Raw genomic sequence first — 19004 nt, 5'->3', positions numbered from 1 at the left:
TTCGTTAAGAGGTTCCGCAGGGGAATATGAACAAGGTACATGTGTGGTTTAGTAGTAGCTACGAATTGGAGCTGCGACAAATTTGTATCGCGACGAATTGGAACTGCGACAAATTTGTACTGCGACGAATTGACACTTACAAACTTGTACTGCGACAAATTGAGGCGCGATGAATTGACCGGCTACGAGACCTGGCATGCCAGATCACTGCAAGTCAATTGAAAAAGCCTATTTAAAATAATATAAACTTCTTTGCAGTGGCATTTTTTCCTTTTCTATGCTTGGAAAAAACCTGCCTAAAAATGGCAGATTACTGGGCGGGCCAGACTAACTCACTGCCAAATTATTGAGAGTGCTGCAGTGATTCCCAACGTGGGCGTTAATGCCCCCTTGGGGGCGATGAAATGTTCCAGGGGGCAGTAGAAGCTACGGGTATATCATAGGATCCTATGGGTTAGATTGTGTTGGGGGCGATGGGAGAAAAAAATTCTGAAAAAGGGGGGGATGGGCCAAAAAGTTTGGAAAACTATGGTCTACTGCAGAGCGGTTCTCAATCGGTGCTCCGTGTGTACTTCCCAGGGGCTCTGCGGCCACTCGAGAATAATAAAATAAATCAATAAATTTGACAAACAAACAAAAAAAGAGGCCTAAGGGGTACCGCCATATAAGTAATATACTAAAAAGGGCTTCGCCAGAGAAATCATTTACTGAAAACGGCTCCGGGAGTCAGAAAAGGTTGAGAATCGCTGGTGTACTGTATTATATATTTTTTAGTACAAAGGCCATCAGGATCACGCTGTGTCAAACATCAGTGTTTCTGATGTATCATTTCTATATATAATCTTTTCATCCATAGAGTTCAAAATTTACTTAAACAATTTTTTTTTTTTTTTTGTGATGTCTTTCTTGTGGCTGTTTTCAGGCCATTTTTCAAATTTTACCAAAACTTTCATGTTTTGCAATATTTAATAATTTTTTTATTATTTAGGAAATGCTGAAAGGTTTATTACCTGCTGAACCATCTGGTAGATGTCCTGAAGCTATCGAATTTGGAAAATATGTCATCGAAACCTGGTACTCTTCTCCATATCCCCAAGAGTATGCTCGGTAATGTTTCTTCAGACTTCTGTGATTAGACATTGAAATTAATGTAACATCCTTTGAAGGATTTTGAAAAGTTCAATTTAAACCCTTTAAGTGACATTCAGGAGATATCTTGTCTTCATAAAACCTCTTCCTTTATTGCTGACAAGCCCAGATATTTTGTAAAGTTGATTTCTCAATGGGTAACTTTTCCCTATACCCCTTAGTTTGTACCTGCTGAAAATTGGGAGAAAGCCTGTGCTTTTCATTAAAAAAGATATGGCATTTTGAAGGGAGGTTTAATGATTTCTAATTGCCACTTAAAGGGTTAATGTGCAACTAAAATTCTTCTCACTTCAGAAACTGTATCATGAATAATGTAATACTTTGTGGAAAATATTTTATGTTGAATGATAATATATTGAATATATATCATAATTTCCTGCATATAATCAGGCTATTCATTGACAAAAGTTCTGATTTTTTTTTATAGCAGATTAATAACTGCTATATTTATGTATTTTTTTCTAAGAGTTTGAAGTAAAAATGAATGTTTCTAAAAATAATTCATGAAAAATTATGCATACTCTCAATTCCTGACGAATTGAATTCTGATGAGCCAAATATTCATTTAAGTCTAAGTTTTCATGCTGCCTCAGAATCTTCAATATTATATTAGTGTTTAAATTTTTTCTTGAACTCAAAAGTTTTTGGCTATGACATGAACTTAAAAAAAATAGCATTTGCTCTTCAATTGAGGAATGAAAGGGGGTGTGGCTTACACAAATGAGGGAATTTATTTCTACTACTTCTCTCTCTCTCTCTTCTCCTCCAGTTTCCTTGATAAACACTTTTGACCAGTGACAATCAATTATACCACCCGTGCTTGTAAATGTTTTGTTGTGCGTTTTGTCATGTTAAAATTATTGTTTTGCTCCTCTGCTCAATACTGAGTGTATGCAATGTTCATATCTCAGAGCAAATCTTGATTTTCCATAAATGTCAAAGAAAAAATAAAATGTCGATGAAGTTGAAAAAAAAAGTCAATAGTTGAAAAGTAATCACTCTCTCTCTTTAAATTCCCTATCAACAATTTTAAAAAACAAGGGCATAGCCATGTTTGTGCAAGGCTCTCTGTAAACGTGAATGAAACTAGAGGCAATCAAAAATTACTGTTTTCTATGTAAAAAAAAAATGTTGCTTTCACTTTTTTTATACAAGTGTTATATATATATATGTCCATACTCATAATACAGTATGTGTAGCTGCCAAGTCTTCCAGATTTCCAATACATCTCTCTGGCTCCCAAAAAATGACTCCCAAATTTCACCCATAATTTAAAAACCTTACATTTAGGAAAAAAATTACTGCCAAAGAATTTACCCGGAAAAAAGACTGTTGCTTTTGTTTTTGATCCTTTAAATGGTTGCAAGCATTGTGTATATTGTTGCCATTGTGTCAAATCACATAAAAAATTACATTTTTGGGAAGAAAACATGAAATTTGGCAATTAGCCAGCATTAGCTTAGCCTTTCGATATCCAAAATTGGCATGATCATGTGTGTATCTCTTTGATCATATCTCCAGCATTTCAATATTTTTTTACCAATACAAAATCAGAATTCCTGATAAGTCAAACTAACAATAACTCAGTTTTTCATCGGCTGCTGCCTATTCAACTAATCAAGATTTGACCCTATTTATATATTTGTATGTTGAAGGTAAAAGGCACCATGTCACAAAATTGGAATTTTACAGAATAGTAGTTTAAAGGGTTTTTTTTTTTGTGTGTGTGTGTTTATTTATAGCTTGCTTGTTTATGAATTTTTTTCAATAAACTTTTGTACATTTATTCTTCAGACTATTGACTTTCAAATTATAATAGTGTAGGTTTCAGGGGTCTATTAATTTTTTAATTTAAAAATGCTTAAAAAAAGCTTAGTCATGGTGCCATTTATCTGTGAGTTATAAATTAAAAGGCACAACACCTGTGACATATAGTATCTCATGCTTCTACGTTTGATTAATTTTGATTAATTCTTAAAGTACTGTGAAACGATTGGAATTATGTTCACCCCTCCACCCGGCTTTGATTCTTTTTGATATATAGTGCAATTTTTGCAGCATCAATTTAAAGAAATTTTTTTCTGGAAAACTGTTTTATTACTCAATTACAAATCATGATTTATCAATAAATTTCTCCCAACTTATTACCGTAATTTAAAGAATTTAACAAATGACCTCTCTTTTTCAAAATAACACAACCCCTATATGCCTTATGACCATCTACAGCAGTTTCATAACTTTTATTACAAGAATTTCAAATTAAGTTCAGTCAATCATAAAAATATCAAGTTTCTCATTAGATGAAGGAAAACACCAATTACCGGTTTTTCACAAGAAAAATACTGTTTATATAATAAAAGTATTTAATATTTTTATTATTTTATTGTAATAATTTAAAAAAATGATATGAATTTTTTACTAATGCACTGCCATCTCTTATCAGCAGAAGCTGATACACTCCAGGTCTCTTGTACTGAGAGACTTATGTTATTAGATGATTTCTGATATGAAGGTCAACATCCTATGTCTTCGTGTTAGGTGCTTCTGTACTATCATTTTCTGCTATTACTTGTTACACAATATTTGTTTTTCTTACAGGTTACCCAAATTGTTCCTGTGTGAATTTTGTTTGAAGTACATGAAGAGCAAGAATATTTTGCTTAGACATAGGGTAACTAATATTTAATAATAATAGTTAAAACCTCTACTTCTAGTGAGTAACATAAAAACTTGATAAGAGTCTTGTTCTTAGTGGCAGTTGTGAGTTTGAGTGTTAACTCGATGCGGTAGTATTCAACGTTTGTATGCTAAAGAAATATATCAATCAGAGCACCATACAGCTGTGTTTCAAAGGCTGATATAGCCCCTTCAGTGGGAAAAAAATGCTCAAGTGAAATATCTTGCTACGTGGTAGGATTGAGGACTGATGATGATTGTAGAGTAGAATTTGTCAATCGCACAGTGGCAGGGAGAAGCAAATTTGAAAAATTAGTGCAGCTGTCTGAAAAATATGGAGAAGTCATTAACCAGAGAGGGAGAATTTTGGTGAATATGAATTCTTTACATCAAAACTTGGTGTTTCTCCAATATCATCAGTTGTCATCATAAGATGATTGAAGCTAACTGAAAGTTAGTTTTTTTAAAGTAGTCACTTTTATTATTTATTTTAGGCACAAATCGCATTTTCCTTTTCTATAAGCTGAAAACCATGAACTTGTTTATTTTCCCTTAAAAAAAGCCACCATTTTGATGCTCTATACTCAAAATTTTGGTTAAGGACAAGTGAAAATTCAAAGCTTGTGGCCTGTTGGAAGCATGAGATCCTTTGACAAGAAAGCTTTATTCTTTCTGAGTCTATATATTTGTTTTTTCCACTGACTGTAATTGTGCTAACCCAATTTGCCTGTAATTCCCATAAGCAGCTGCTTAGACTTTACCGTATTGAAACAAAATAGGTATCCCTTATCCAACAATGAGTTGTAAAAAGGGTGTATTATTGGCAAAGGCAAAAGTAGGCTATCAAATGACCCCATCCCCAAATTATGGTATTGCTTGTTTGTGGGGAAAATAATGTGTAGGATAATAATAAACCATTGCATATAGACATGTAATATAAGCCATATTCATGAACTTGCTGAAAATCTGAAAATACAGCATTGGAAATGTACCATAAGCAGGGTACGCCGATTTAAACCATGATTTAAATCACAAAATTTAAATATTTTTTTTTCTTTACATAACTTCAATGATATTGATGTAAAAGTAACCCCTGGTATAGTATGCATGTTGCTCATATATGATAAAGTTCTTAATTAAAATAAGTATAGAAGATCTTTGGAGTAAATATAGACTTATAGACTTGAACTTAACCCCCAGATACAGTACAGAAAGAAAGCTGCTCTATTTCTAGATTTTATGCATGGGAAAAATTTTGGAAAAATATAGGGAGTCGAACTTGGCACTCAGCTTAACTGCACTAAGTATTTTCAATGCATTACAATGTGGCACTAGGGTTCCCCTGATTAAAAAAAGAAGAGGAATTATTTTTTGTATAAAGCATTGAATTTTATGCCCTAATTGCTAGTTGTACCAACATAAATATCATTGGGCTTTCGACTTTACTTTTCATATTAAAATTTTGAGTTTGCTGGTTTTTTTACCAAAACCGATTAAATCTGTGAAAGAAATGTGTAATCTATTAGGCAACATCATGAAAGTCGGAAACACATCCGTTAATTGTGCAAGAAACAATCTTGTCAATAGAATTTGTTTCATTTAGTTGATGCTGGATGGTTGCTCTTTGGTTGTACATCAAGTGAATTGAGATACCTGCTCCATATATGTGTGTGATACTGAGTTGCCGCCACTCATTCACTTTAATGGGGAGGGGGGGGGGAGCACTCATGAATATATAAAAGCACTTTTATCTACAAGAAAAATATTAATCCATGAAGTTAATTTGAGCTCAATGACCTTTCATGTTACACAAACGCAGATTTTTGGTGTTCATATTTTTTGCTTGTAGTTCATTTGTAGTTTATTTATTAATGCTTAATTAAATTTGAGCGATTACGAGAAAAGAAGTTGGATGATATGAAAATATGCATTCTAACTGATTAACAAGATTTTTTTTAATCAATGAAGAGGTCAGTTAATTTTAATCAAAAAAATCTTTTTTCATACCCCCTGCCCAGGTTACCAAATGTGGTGAGAAAGAAACACTTGACTAATGTATATAATTTCAAGTGACTAAACTATTTATAAGAATAAAAAAATTATGTTTATAGACCTTTACGGTCTATAAAGATTATACTTTTAAAAGATGCAAAGCATATTTTTCTATTCAGGTTGAAAAGTCTGTGTTAAACGATTTAATTTAAGATCAATAGGGTGGAGAATTCATACAAAGTTCTTGACTTACCTAAAGTTTTCCTTGAAATCCAACCACCTTTGTACTTACATGGAAAAAGAAGTAGCACTCACTCTTGAATAAACAAACTAGACTTGGATTGTTTTGTTTTTAATTTCTTCATTTACAAAAGAACAATCACATTATTGTATACTTGCGAAAAAAAATTTTCTTTGTTAATAATGTACCTTAATTTTTCAGTTGAAATGTACTTGGTCTCATCCACCTGCTACAGAGATTTATCGGAAAAACAATTTGTCTGTTTTCGAAGTCGATGGAAATGTTAATAAGCTCTATTGCCAAAATGTGTGTCTCCTTGCAAAATTGTTTTTGGATCACAAAACTCTGTATTACGATGTGGAACCATTTCTATTCTATGTTTTGACTCAGAATGATGAAAAAGGATGTCATTTTGTTGGATACTTTTCAAAGGTAATTGTTTTTTTATTATTTGATTGATGAAAGCAAGAAAAAAATATATATATCGTGTACCTGCACATCGTACCTAACTATTTATTGTTATTGCAAGTGTAATAATATAATTATGAACTTGAACTATGCAGAGCTGCCTGGATCCTTCTCTAATTAATTATAGTCAATCCCGCTTTTTTCTTATATTGCTGTTAACTTTTCCTAGTTATAACATTCAAATTTCCTGCTTACAACATTTGGAAAATTTAGCTCAGGTTTTTTTACCCTTTAAAATTAACATACTTTTATAATTTTTTCTTGTGTAAAAGAAATGAAAAGATGGATATTTCTGTGCTACCATTTAACGATTGCGTGAAAACTAGAAATGCTTTAATTAGATGACTACTTCAAAACAAGTAATTTTTCTGCTGAAAGATGAACTGAAAAACAAAATTTCACGGGTTGGGCACCAATAATGTACAGATTTTTGCACTTATTTTTTAACAATGTCCAACAATAGTGTGTAGAGAATGAAGAAGTCGAGATGCACGAAGATGATTGAGCCAAGTCTTGAAATAGGAAGACAGCCGGGTAACTAGAAAAAAATTCTCAGAAGAACTTAGTTCTATTTTTCCCTCTTTGATTTTTCATTCTAATCTGCAGTGCTGGATGGATTCTAGAAAGCGATGAACAATCTTCTCATAGGGGTATAGACAATGTTTACTTATTACAGAGAATTTGAGTACTACTGTTTTTTGCATATGTAGTCAAACCCTGTTGTGATGCCACCATCCCTCCCAAAGAATTTTGGCGCTATAACAAGTTTGGCATTATATCAGGTCATAGCTGGAATAGCTTTTCAGAGGAACTCTATTACATAAAGTCAGATTTATTATGAACTACTGTATCTCAGTGGTTTATTAGTGTTGCTCCACAAATAAATAACCTTATTTTATAAGCATTCAATTTTAAGTTGGAAAATTAATAAAATTGTAAACTGTAGAATTACTTAAATATTTCTTGATATAAAACTTAACAGAAAAACACACATACACTTGCTGTTGAAATTATTTTTACTCTGTATAAATTTACGACACATTTTATAAGTACAAAAACAAACTAGACAAAGGGAAATAATGGCAGAATTGCTTTTAGTCCGTGTTGGTTTGATAATAACATTTTCTGTTTTTCCGATATTAAAAGAACAACTCCTTTTGAGATTGTTCTGGATAATGTCTCTCACAAGTCCTTGAAATGAGCAGAGGATGAAACAAAATGCAGGATGTCACAGATTTATTTTACAGAACAATTATTTTACACGTTTACAAATAGAGATCTTGACAGATAGCGAACTATGAATAGAGTGTGATCAACAAATAAGGTCTCATATTCTTCATACAATTTCAACAACTGAACATAGTTCCATTTTGGTGGTGCTACTTTTTATCGGCTAAACAGATCTTCTAGAATAACCTAGATGATGACATCTTTACACTTTCCTTTGGCATCGTGACATCGCTAACTTATAACTATCGCCAAACTTGCCAACTTGGCAATATTTACATAGAATTGCATTAATGGTTATTTACAGACAAAAAATGCCATAATACATGATAAATTATGATTATTTACATAATTTTTGTAACAACATGATTGAATGGAGCAAATTGAGGGAGATGATACCACTAGAAATGTGTAATGACCAGCGAGTAAAAAGATGTACTGATGGAAAATTTTTCTTGGCAACCCTCACAAACTGGTGTAGTACGCTCATTATACACTTTCCATTATCAATAAATCTATTTCTTTTAATACGTTGATTGTTTAGTTCTAAGGTTTCTACTCACGTTTACACCATGACCACACCATTCTTTATTCTTTAAGTCATTTGCTCTATAAACTGTTGTTGTGCTGACCGATAATAACGGTGGGATTAAAAGTATAAATCGTCTACTCCTTTCCAAAAAAAAAAAGAGCAAAATAATGGGAGAAAAAATATGGATGTTCTTGGAAAATAACATAGACTTTGTATACATCTAAACAATAGTTGGTGCTGAAAAGGATTTTTACATTATAATCCCTATATACGTTTTGAATACGAGAGGGCCACATTAATATTTCCTTAAAGTTATGCAGGCCAAATTTAATGAGAGAGATGAATCGCACAGGACAGGCAGCCCCTCCCACTTGGTGACTATACAATGAGTTATGACAAAATTTGAATTTATTTTGCAAAAAATGAAAAAAGACGTAAGTAAATTATAAATAAGTTATTCATAGTTAATTTATAAATAATCATTGATTACTAAGTAATTATTAATTAATTGGACAAATTTAGAGAGCTAGCTCACTGAGAGTTTTGTACAACAACACCCAGGACTCTCATTCTGATGCTGGAAAAAAAAAACCTACTTTCATCTTGAAATATTAAATTCCTCAACAAATTTATTCCTTGGCACCTCTTGACCACTATAATTGATAAAAAATTTCTGATGAAATTCAAAAAATTATAATTAATTATTCTCTTATGAATTAAAAGTGGAAACTGGGGTCAGTATGAATTCTGATCAAGATTTGATTTTTCTGTAGATGTTCACACAATTAGAATGTCCAAAATGAATTGGAATTACTATCATAGTTGCAATTGCGAAATACTGATTTCATTTTTCACTAATCCCTTTCTTGGCAGGCCACAAAAATGTTGTCTGCGGGCCATGGGTTGAAGACCTCTACCCTATATAGAAGATATGTTCACTGAAAACTTGTGGTGCTAAGCCGGGTTGGCACTATAAGAGGGTTTGACTCTATTTCTGAATCTATTGGTGCAAAATCATGCTCTTACATAGACAACTTCATAGCATTCCAGATGCCAGCTTCAAATAGTATCAAAAGCTGCTTTTCAGATAAGAAAAATAGATTTATACAGTTAACTTTTTAGAATTTAAATGTTTGCAGAACAGCCATAACGAGATGCTATGTTCAAAAAAATGATACAGTGAAACCTGTCTAATACTGACACTGCATGAGACGGAAACCTATGTTGAACACAATTAAAAGATAGTCTGTTTGATGATTAGTGCTTTGATGTGCACCTTTATTAAATGGAAATCTATCTAAAATAGATAATGTAATATATTTGATGGATAATATAATATATATTTGATAGATAATATAATATATATTTTGATATATATATATATATATATATATATATATATATATAATGTATTGATATAATATATTGAGACATAATATATTTGAGCCTTGAAGTTTCATTTCATACAGGTTTTTTATTAAATTACAAAATGCATTTCATTTTTTGATCAAGAAACCTGAGTTTTAATACGTAGATATCGATTAATATGTGTGCGGTCTTTTATTTTATTTTTTTACTGTACAAATCTTGTAAATATTAGTAGAATCAAATGATTGCTTCTAATTAAATCTGTTAACAGTAATGTTTACCAATTCAAAAATAAAAAAAGTGAATGAATAAACTAAGGCAAGTGTAAAAATTATGTCTTATAATTCTCATCTAGATTTTCCATTTATAGCGTTTACCTGCTTATAATGTTTGTGATAGTAAACATTCTTTTCTAATGGAATTTTTTCTTGAAAAATGTTATAAGTGAGATCCAATGTGTTCAACCTTGATTAGCACCTTTATATACCTTTGCCATCTGAGCAGAGTGCTTATTATTTGAAAAATCTTAGTTAAGTGTTCTATTTCTTGAAATACAGGAGAAACATTGTCAACAGAAGTACAATGTCTCATGCATTATGACAATGCCTCAGTACCAAAGACAAGGATATGGAAGATTTCTCATTGATTTCAGTGAGTTTTATTATATGATGTATATTATAAATTATTTCCAATCTGTATGTGTGTATGTTTTCAGTAAAATTCTGTCAGTTTGGAACCATTTAATCTTCGTGAAATTTTGTATGTTCACTAAAGAGAATCTAACTTGATAATAGGCTAATTTAAAATTTGTTTGAACTTTTTATAAATGTCAAAATTTGTTGAAAAACTGAAATGATGATTTACTTTACATGATGAAACTAAAAAAGTAGGCTTATTCACCAGAATACAGGAGAAAAATCATTTTGAAGACAGAAAAAAAGAGAGTAGGTATTTTGGTGTTTGGGGTTTTTTTGGAGTGGTGTTCTCCCATGTAAAGGATATTCTGGAGGTTGAAGGAAAGGAAACAAATTACTATGATGAGTTGATTAAGTCATGGGAATGCATGTTTTTGACAGGCCGAAATTCTAATTTCATGTCAGTGTTGTGAAAAATGATTGAACAGTGACCATTTGTTTAGCTGTGTTTTATGTCCATATCTCTCGATCCAGTATGTATTTGAATGACTCGCAACAAATTTCTATCCACAGTTATTTTGTTTTCTAAATATGCCCTTCTTGTGATTAGGAAAAATTCATAATTCATGATTTCCATGAGCTAGATCATTAAAATGAAAGTTTTCAATACAGAAACTATTTCCTTAAACTGGGGCGACTTCCATACAGATTTTGGTCATTTTTTTGTAATATCTCCCTTATGAATTAACATTTTTTACTAGAAGTTGTACCACTAGAGAAAGAAGTTGTTATAGTTATCTGTTTTTGCAAGGATAATTGTTTTGTGTTATTATATTATAATTAATATATATTAATATTTTAACAGAGAAAAATGAATACAAAGTCATGCCATCAAGATAATCACTCCACTTGATGAGGTGACTAATCTATTTCCTTGATATTTAACTTTTCGAAGCATATGTTTGACTTGAAAAAACGTATTGTTTTTTCGTTCTGCTGAGCAACCAAGATTGAAGATTTGGTACTCAATCCAAGCGGGAAGCTTGGTCAGCGTGATACTCTTATGCTCTGAAGACGACATCCATAGCGTGTTGAAATGCATTAGGAATTTTTTAGTATTTCCTAAGTATTTGCCTTATTCGTTGACAATTTTTTGAGTAAAAGTATCCTAATCTTCATACTCTCGCACACCAATTGGACACCATGCTAGTTTACACAAACTTTAATGAAGTGCCCAAGATAGGTTTCACTGAATAGCTAACTGTGGTATGCAACAGTAATGTTAATTAATATGATGGAAAACTTTTTTTTTTTAAAGGTTATTTGCTGTCACGTCAAGAAGGTCTTCCTGGTACTCCTGAAAAGCCATTGTCAGATCTAGGAAGAATTAGTTACAAATCATATTGGAAGAGTGTTATTATAGAATATGTGCACAATTGTAAAGAGAAGCGAAGAAGTCCAATATCTCTTTCAGGTACTAAAATTAGGTTTATATCACTTTTTTTTATAGTTTTTACCCTGTCAACTTTTGCATCCAGCCTTCTCCCCCAACCGATAAATTCTGCTCACTTATAAGATTTTATTTATCTTGTCTGCTTTTGACAAACTGTGTGATGAATAGCATATGAAAGTACTGATTTTTCAAAGACTAAACACATAGTTAAGAAAAGTGAAAGCTGTGATTCAATATTGGGGTATGGAAATAAAGATTGAGGTTCCAGTGAAAGAGTGACTTGCACATAGTGATCAATTGAAGTATGCAATACATTCGCGGCCGTATAAAAGCAAAATTTTCAAGTGGTGCTAAGTTGCTGGGTTTTGCTAATCATCTAAAACAAGAATAATAAGCCATTTATATAAACACTAACATTTTCATTATGTAATGAGTCATTTTCCAGGGCACACGCCTTGAAAATCCTTGGGGAAAAAAAGTTAATTTTCAAGTCTTAAAACATCCTTGAAAAAATAATCCTTTTTAAGTGTGCAAATTTTTTTTTCGCATGAATTTCTTTTTTTCGCAGTGTTGAGTAATAACACTACTCAACACTGATTTTATTGCCAGAGATATTTCAGTCATTCTAGGGTAACTTTTGGGTACTGAATCCAAATCTGGCATTGTTTTGGTCAGATTGGCTCTAGTTTTTGAGATAAAGTGAAAATTAAACTTCACTAGTAATACATAAGCAGCATACAAATCACATGTAAATCAATGATAAATTTAAGACCAAATGCATATAGACCACTGATGTCTGATGATGATGTAAATGTAACACAGTTGTGTCACAGTAATAAATGGAATGTCTAGGTTGAAAATATTTTCCATTCCAGACAGGTTTCCATTTTATAAAGGTGTACATAAAAATATATGTAGTGATTTAGTCCTATCGTTTTGTGAAACTTAAATTTTGATAACATCACCCTAACTACTATAAACCATCGAATATTAAATAGAGATAGGCATATTGTTATTTTGAATTTTTCATGTTTGTTTCAAATTATTGTACATTTGAAATTTCATATTTAATGCGCTAACAGTTAAACTTCAATATAAAATGTTCTCCGGAATAGCAATAGAATGAACACTTTTATCAAAAGTGAAATTTTTTTAATATTTCATATATATATATATATATATATATATAAAATTGAGAAATTTTGTGTGTCATTTGAAAATTAGTGAGAATGAGATTAGCAACTAATAACATTTGTTAAAAGAAAGATTCTACATCTCTGTAACACTTGAATTTTTTTTTTTTGCCTCTATGAACTTCATTTTTGTGTTAAAATTCAAAATGTGTTTCTTGCGGCTGTTCACCATCTCTAAACTGAATGAAATGCCAGAACACTGTATTGCTAAATTGTGAACAGTTATTCAGTCTCCCTGACCTATTACTCTCCTGAACTAGTTTAAATAGAAACTATCACACATTTTCCGAGAAACTGGTGTGTTTTTTTTTTGCAAAAGCCACCATTTCCTTCATGAATGAAATGTTAAACAGGCTTTTACTAAATTTTGAATAGTAAATTCACTTCCACTTATGCTCAACCCCCTTACTTCTAGAACCAGTTCAGATGAATAATAAGCAATCATTGTTTTTCATAGAAATGAAAGAGTTCTCCCTAGCAAAAGGGAGATCATAAATGACTTAACTTTCTCCCATTCAAAGGAGAAAAACTTGCACCTGGCCAAAAATTCTTTGTTTGAGCAGTTTTTTAAACTACAAATAGACTAAATATATTTTCTATTTCCGAGTTAGACAATTTCTGTCTTGAAGGTTTCCCATGATTGAAAAAGTATTAATTATCCACAAAACTATTTTTCTGTTCCGTTCAAGACAGATTTTTATCTCATACAGTGTTCTACAGGTTTCACTGTAATATAATGAATATAATAGGAAAATAAATAGAAAATTAATGCTAAAATCTCATGTAAAAATTAGTGGCTGTAGACTACATTGAAATGTTGAGAGTGCATTATCTCAAAAACTAGTGCCAATTTTGACAACCGACACCAGTTTTCAAATCAGCAGCCTCAATATGGCCAGAAAATTATACAGGCATGTTCCGATTTCTAAAGTAACATGCTTGCCCCGTGTATAATAACTACCAATGTTAGATAAGGCATATAAACCTAACATACAATTCCTATGCAAATAAGAGCTACAACTAATGCCTTCTATTGAAAATATAGCTCACTAGCTGAATACAGTCAACTCTGATTGGATTAAGAGTTAATACAGTGAAATCTCACTACAATGCTACTCTCTATATAACAATAAATCCCTCTACAATATTTTTTCAAGCTTTCTTTGGAAATACCTATACTCTGTTAAATTGCTGCCCCTCGATTTAACAATAATCTCTCTACAACAATATTTTTTCTTAGTCCACAGAATATTGTTATATCAAGGTTTCACTGTAATATAAATCACCAAGTTCTTTTAATGACTCGTGCACACAGACTGTAAATCATTGATATTCAAGCAAAAGTCATCAAATTTTCATCATACTCAAATGACTCGTTGTCCAACACTTGTGCTGTCATCTGGTAATGATAAAGTTGTCATACAGCCTTTTTCCTCAAAGTACCATCTCCCGCCATCAACATATGCAAGGGATGTTATGGAATTGAGAAGAAAGTGGTACTTCAAAGTACTGTTTGTAAATAAGTGGTTGAGGATTAAATCATGGACGTGAATGATTAAATCCTATTTTTTTTTTTATTAATTCAAAATTTGTGGCTATTCAGTAGTATTAATTCAAAGTTGAGGTCTACTCAAGTAGTTATTTTTTTAATGCAACATGAGATTAATTACTCCATATTGTCAAAATAGAACATTATCGATATATTTCACTAGTTCATTGCTGTTTATGTTCTAAAATGTTGTAGGTACCAGAATAATTTTTCTTACACCTTGAATCTCTTGTTTTATTTAACCATTTAATGTTGAGATTGTCAGTTATCGATAGCACATACCTTGTTTTTATAGATAATGAAGTTGTTAATGTTTTCTATTTTCTAGGCATTGCTAGTGACACGGGCATGTATATTTTGGACATAGTAACTACAATGAAAGAACTTCAAATGTTTCATTTAGATGACAATGACAGGCCAGTCCTAATTTCAATTTTTAAATATTTGTTTTTAATGCTTATAAAGTGTAAACATTTGAAAAAACTGATTGGTTTGCATTTTGAAGAAAGGTTACTTACTGTCACAAAGATATGAGACAAATAGTATTTTCAAATAACTGAATACAGAATATCTGTTTAATTTAAATGGTTAAATATTAATTTTTCTTGAAATTCCTTAAAATATGAATGAAAATTAGTGTTTTAAATTGAAAATAAAGTTAACCCTTTAATCGGCAAGCATCAGAATTTGCAAGGAAAACTTTTTTGATTAGTTATATCAAGCATATGAGGTACGCCGAATGCCATCATAAGACAAGAAAAAAATCAAATTGTATATTGAATTCTCAATATTCAAAAAACAGTATCGGATGTTTTTGTCTTCAATGATACCTGCCTGTTCCACACAATGTTCCCTGCAAAACTAGAACCTGGAGTTTCCCCTTACCAAGAAGGACATAGACTTGGGCAAGGGGGTGCAGGGACTCTTGGTACACAGAGCTTAAGCTTGATCCATTTTATCTATCCCACTGAAAATTTTGAACACTTCAATCAACACCCCCTTCCCAACACCTGCATTTCTTCAATGTAAACAGGTTTAAAAAATGTCTCTCTTCATAGCTCAAGCTTTGTGTACCAACAAGAGCCTCTAGCCCAGTGTTTCCCAACCGGTGTGCCCTGGCACCCTAGGGTGCCGTGATATTGGCTTAAGTTTATTATTAGACTTAAAAAAAATTTTAAGTCTAATTAATTACTCTCCTCTCATGCATGACAAACTCATTGGATAAGTTGCCATCTGGTTGCAGTGTCAGCAATGTGAGCTTTGGCCTGAGTTAGGTCTGGCTGTCCATGTACAGTCCCGTTCAGCCAACACCATCTATAGCAGAAAGCCTCCACACAAAGCTCATGACATCACTGAAGACACGAAGGTCTTCTGCTATAGAGGGTGTTGGTTCAGCACACACGAGCTTAAGGAAAGAGGATTTGTTGTCTTTATAGTTTAATGGTTTTGGGTGCTCACCTGGCAAATGAGTGTGGGTCTGATTTCCCTGCAAGAACAATTGAATTTTCTTTCTTGGATTTATCTTCGCATCAGCCAGCTGTCGAAACCTTCATAGTAACAGCAGAGTGTGACATCACATTTGGATAAGCTGAAAAACCTCATTTGTCAACGCTAATCAAGATTGCAAGATACAATAGATATGTACCTTTCATCTCTTTCCACTGAGAATCTAGACTGGATTGTCTCGCCATTTCATTTCACAGACAGTGCGGAGGAAATAAATTTCATTCCTTGCAAACGAGATGAATTTATTGATCTTAGCACCGTTTCTACACTCAAGTTGACAAAATCTATGTGGCATATTGAAATTTGCATAAATCTGATTCTATACTTATACTTTTAAAGCATCAAAAATTTGATTTTTTTTTTTTTTTTTTTAATTTGAAGTTTTAGTTTTTATAAAACCTTTACCTCATATAATGTATATTGATTTCTGATCTTGAATGAAATTACTAACAACATCCACAGCAGCTATTTTTAATTTTATTAAAGAATATATTGTATGCTCAAACTTTTGTGGTATGATATAAAGAACAAGAATGTATACCTTGTGATACTGCATGAAGATGTGTTTATATTTTTGCTTGCATGCAACAAAACTAAATTAAAAGTGATAAAATCAGCTGTCTGCTACAACTTAAAAGAAAAATTGAAAAAACATCAATGACAACAGTAATACCTCATGTTCTTTACATTCGGAAATTGAGCATAAACTTCAAATACTTGAAATAATTTTCTGACTGATCCGAAGAGGCCATAGATGGTGGTACCTGGAGGCTCAGGCTATTTGAGACCCTCAAGAAACTACAAGGGAAACCCCTCCCCAATAATTCATGAATATTGAATGTAACACGTTTCCCCTTTCTCACACAATTTATTGAATCCTGTCTTTACATGTGTCTGGCACCCCTAGTCCCCCACCCTCAATGTTTTCTTCATATTGGAACTTCTGAGGAAAGGGAAAGCTCATTGAGTTAAGGTTGTGTTTGTGGAAATCTTACAATCCAAAGTTTTCTATCCCTAAGTAATATTGAGTAAAGAAATATAACCATAATCATGGAGCACTACCTCTTACTCCTTTCTCAAGCTCATTCAACTAATTTTTACCATTTTTGACCTTATCTCATGATGCACTGGTATTCAATTTGAAAATATACCAGTACAAATAGATATTGTATGTATTTTTACCCGGGTTGTTTGGTTTTAACCCAGTGATTTTTTTAAGAAACCGGTTTTTTTTTTTTAATCATATAAATGTGGCCTAAAAATTTTTTTTTTTCTTTAAAAATACGAATTGGTTTATTCAGCCAAAATTTTTCATTCTCGCCACATTTTATATTCTTAGTGTACATTCTGATAGTATATCTTTGAATGGTATAATAGATAGAGAAATATATAGAAAATAGATAGAGAAATATGTAGAAAATAGATAGAGAAATAAATAGATTCATGATTAAGTATACTGAAAGTAACTGGAAAACACCCCCTTTATATTATATGGTTAATAGTAACATTAACAATTATTCTGACAATGGTTCTTTTTTTACAGTGTTTTGAAATCAGAAATTTAGTTATAATTACCCTGTATATCAAATCATTGCTAATTAATCTGCATTATTTGCTTCATGAATTAATACATAATATTCACTTAATTTTTATCAGTTTTTGTGCAAAATAGCTTCCTATACTCTGTTCACTCTAACTTGGGTCCTGATGTAAATGAACCACTGTACATTGTCTGTACACCACTGTTCTTGTCATTTTTTTTATTTTTTTACGCTAAAAGTTTACTATATATAAGGGCTGTTGAAAGGTTGGTCTGAGGGCCCGCCAAAGATCACAGCCTGGGGGGTCTTGCGGCAGGATGTGGGGCAAGGTCGTTACAAAAGCTTGTGCGAGTTGTTTATTATTTTACGGCAGATAGTGAGAAAAAAAAACCCTCATTTTTTTCTTATTACTTTTTTTTCTTCAGAATTTTACAATTTTATTTCTGAGCTAATTTACGCTGTATGATTTTCCTGGGCCGGATATGCTACCGATTATAACGTGAAACAAATTATGAACAACTTACCGTAGTGTTGCCGCTTTTTTATTTTTCTTGCGGGTCTGTATAATTAAATATTTCGTAATAGTCCACGGGCTGTAGCAATTCCAATTTGACGAGAGAGTCATCCACATTATTTCGTTTCTTTACTTCAACCTGTTGTTGATATCCTGTTTTTTGTCAAGAAAATTTCAGTTTTTTTATCCGTGTGTAGGTTGCGAGCCATGACCCCAACATCCAGCAGCAGGAGCCCCTGGACTGGGATCTTTAATGGGCCCCCCAGTCCAGGCTTTCTCACCGGATCTATAGTGTCTGTCATAATGAGGCTAACTGAATCAAAAATGAGCATTACTCTTTCGAACCAGAGTTCAAAACGTTACCTTCACGTCTACGTGATAATCCTCAGACTTCTTCCGCTCGCCGCCTTCGATGAAACCAATATTACTTCCTCCCAACAAGCTGCTCAAGCAGAAGTGAGAATTCCGTTCAGTGTACGTCAAAGCGTGTGGGTGAGAAAAAAAATCTTGTTGACAGAAACTTTGTTTATAGGAGTCCAGAGCAGCTGCAAAGAAATGCATTTTCAAATGGCTCTACCAAACAAGATAGACACACATATTTCATTTATGTCATCAAACGATAATGAAGAAAGCTCTTTTTCTTGCAAGAACTCTTGAAGAAACAAGTGTATAATACCAAATCTGTTTGCAAATAGGAATAATAATAATTAAAAAATGAAACTTCTGTTAAAAAAGTGGACGGTAATGTTTGAGTGAGAAAGGTGTAACCTGTCAACACCCATCTGAAGACATAGCAGCAAAAACGCTTTGACTGATCTTTAAAAAATATTTTTTCCCGTCTTCCAGATAACTTTGAAATAATATGGAATAAATATTTTAAAAAAATAAAAATTATGAGGTATTTTATGGTATGAGGGGCAAACGACAAAGGACTATATTTTTGGCGGTGTTGCACCGTAA

The 19004-nt window shown here is 32.2% G+C and overlaps 1 protein-coding gene across 2 annotated transcripts in view; it reads left to right on the top strand.

Moving 5' to 3' along the window:
- LOC149085251 (uncharacterized) overlaps nucleotides 1–19004 on the top strand; it is an 88226-nt gene that overhangs the window by 39639 nt on the left and 29583 nt on the right. For both annotated transcript variants that reach the window (XM_089233153.1, XM_089233154.1), the window contains exons 7-12: nucleotides 989–1107; nucleotides 3748–3820; nucleotides 6260–6490; nucleotides 10211–10304; nucleotides 11607–11762; nucleotides 14812–14899. In XM_089233153.1, the coding sequence (XP_089089279.1) occupies nucleotides 989–1107; nucleotides 3748–3820; nucleotides 6260–6490; nucleotides 10211–10304; nucleotides 11607–11762; nucleotides 14812–14899 (761 nt within the window). The remainder of the gene's footprint in view (nucleotides 1–988; nucleotides 1108–3747; nucleotides 3821–6259; nucleotides 6491–10210; nucleotides 10305–11606; nucleotides 11763–14811; nucleotides 14900–19004) is intronic.

Source organism: Pholcus phalangioides, unplaced genomic scaffold (assembly GCF_987345545.1).
Source record: "Pholcus phalangioides strain wild (caught in Gottingen) unplaced genomic scaffold, Ppha-v1.0 ptg000007l_1, whole genome shotgun sequence".
Classification (NCBI taxonomy): Eukaryota; Metazoa; Arthropoda; class Arachnida; order Araneae; family Pholcidae; genus Pholcus; species Pholcus phalangioides.
Note: the sequence above shows the minus strand (reverse complement) of the source record. Positions and strands in the feature narration are given on the sequence as shown.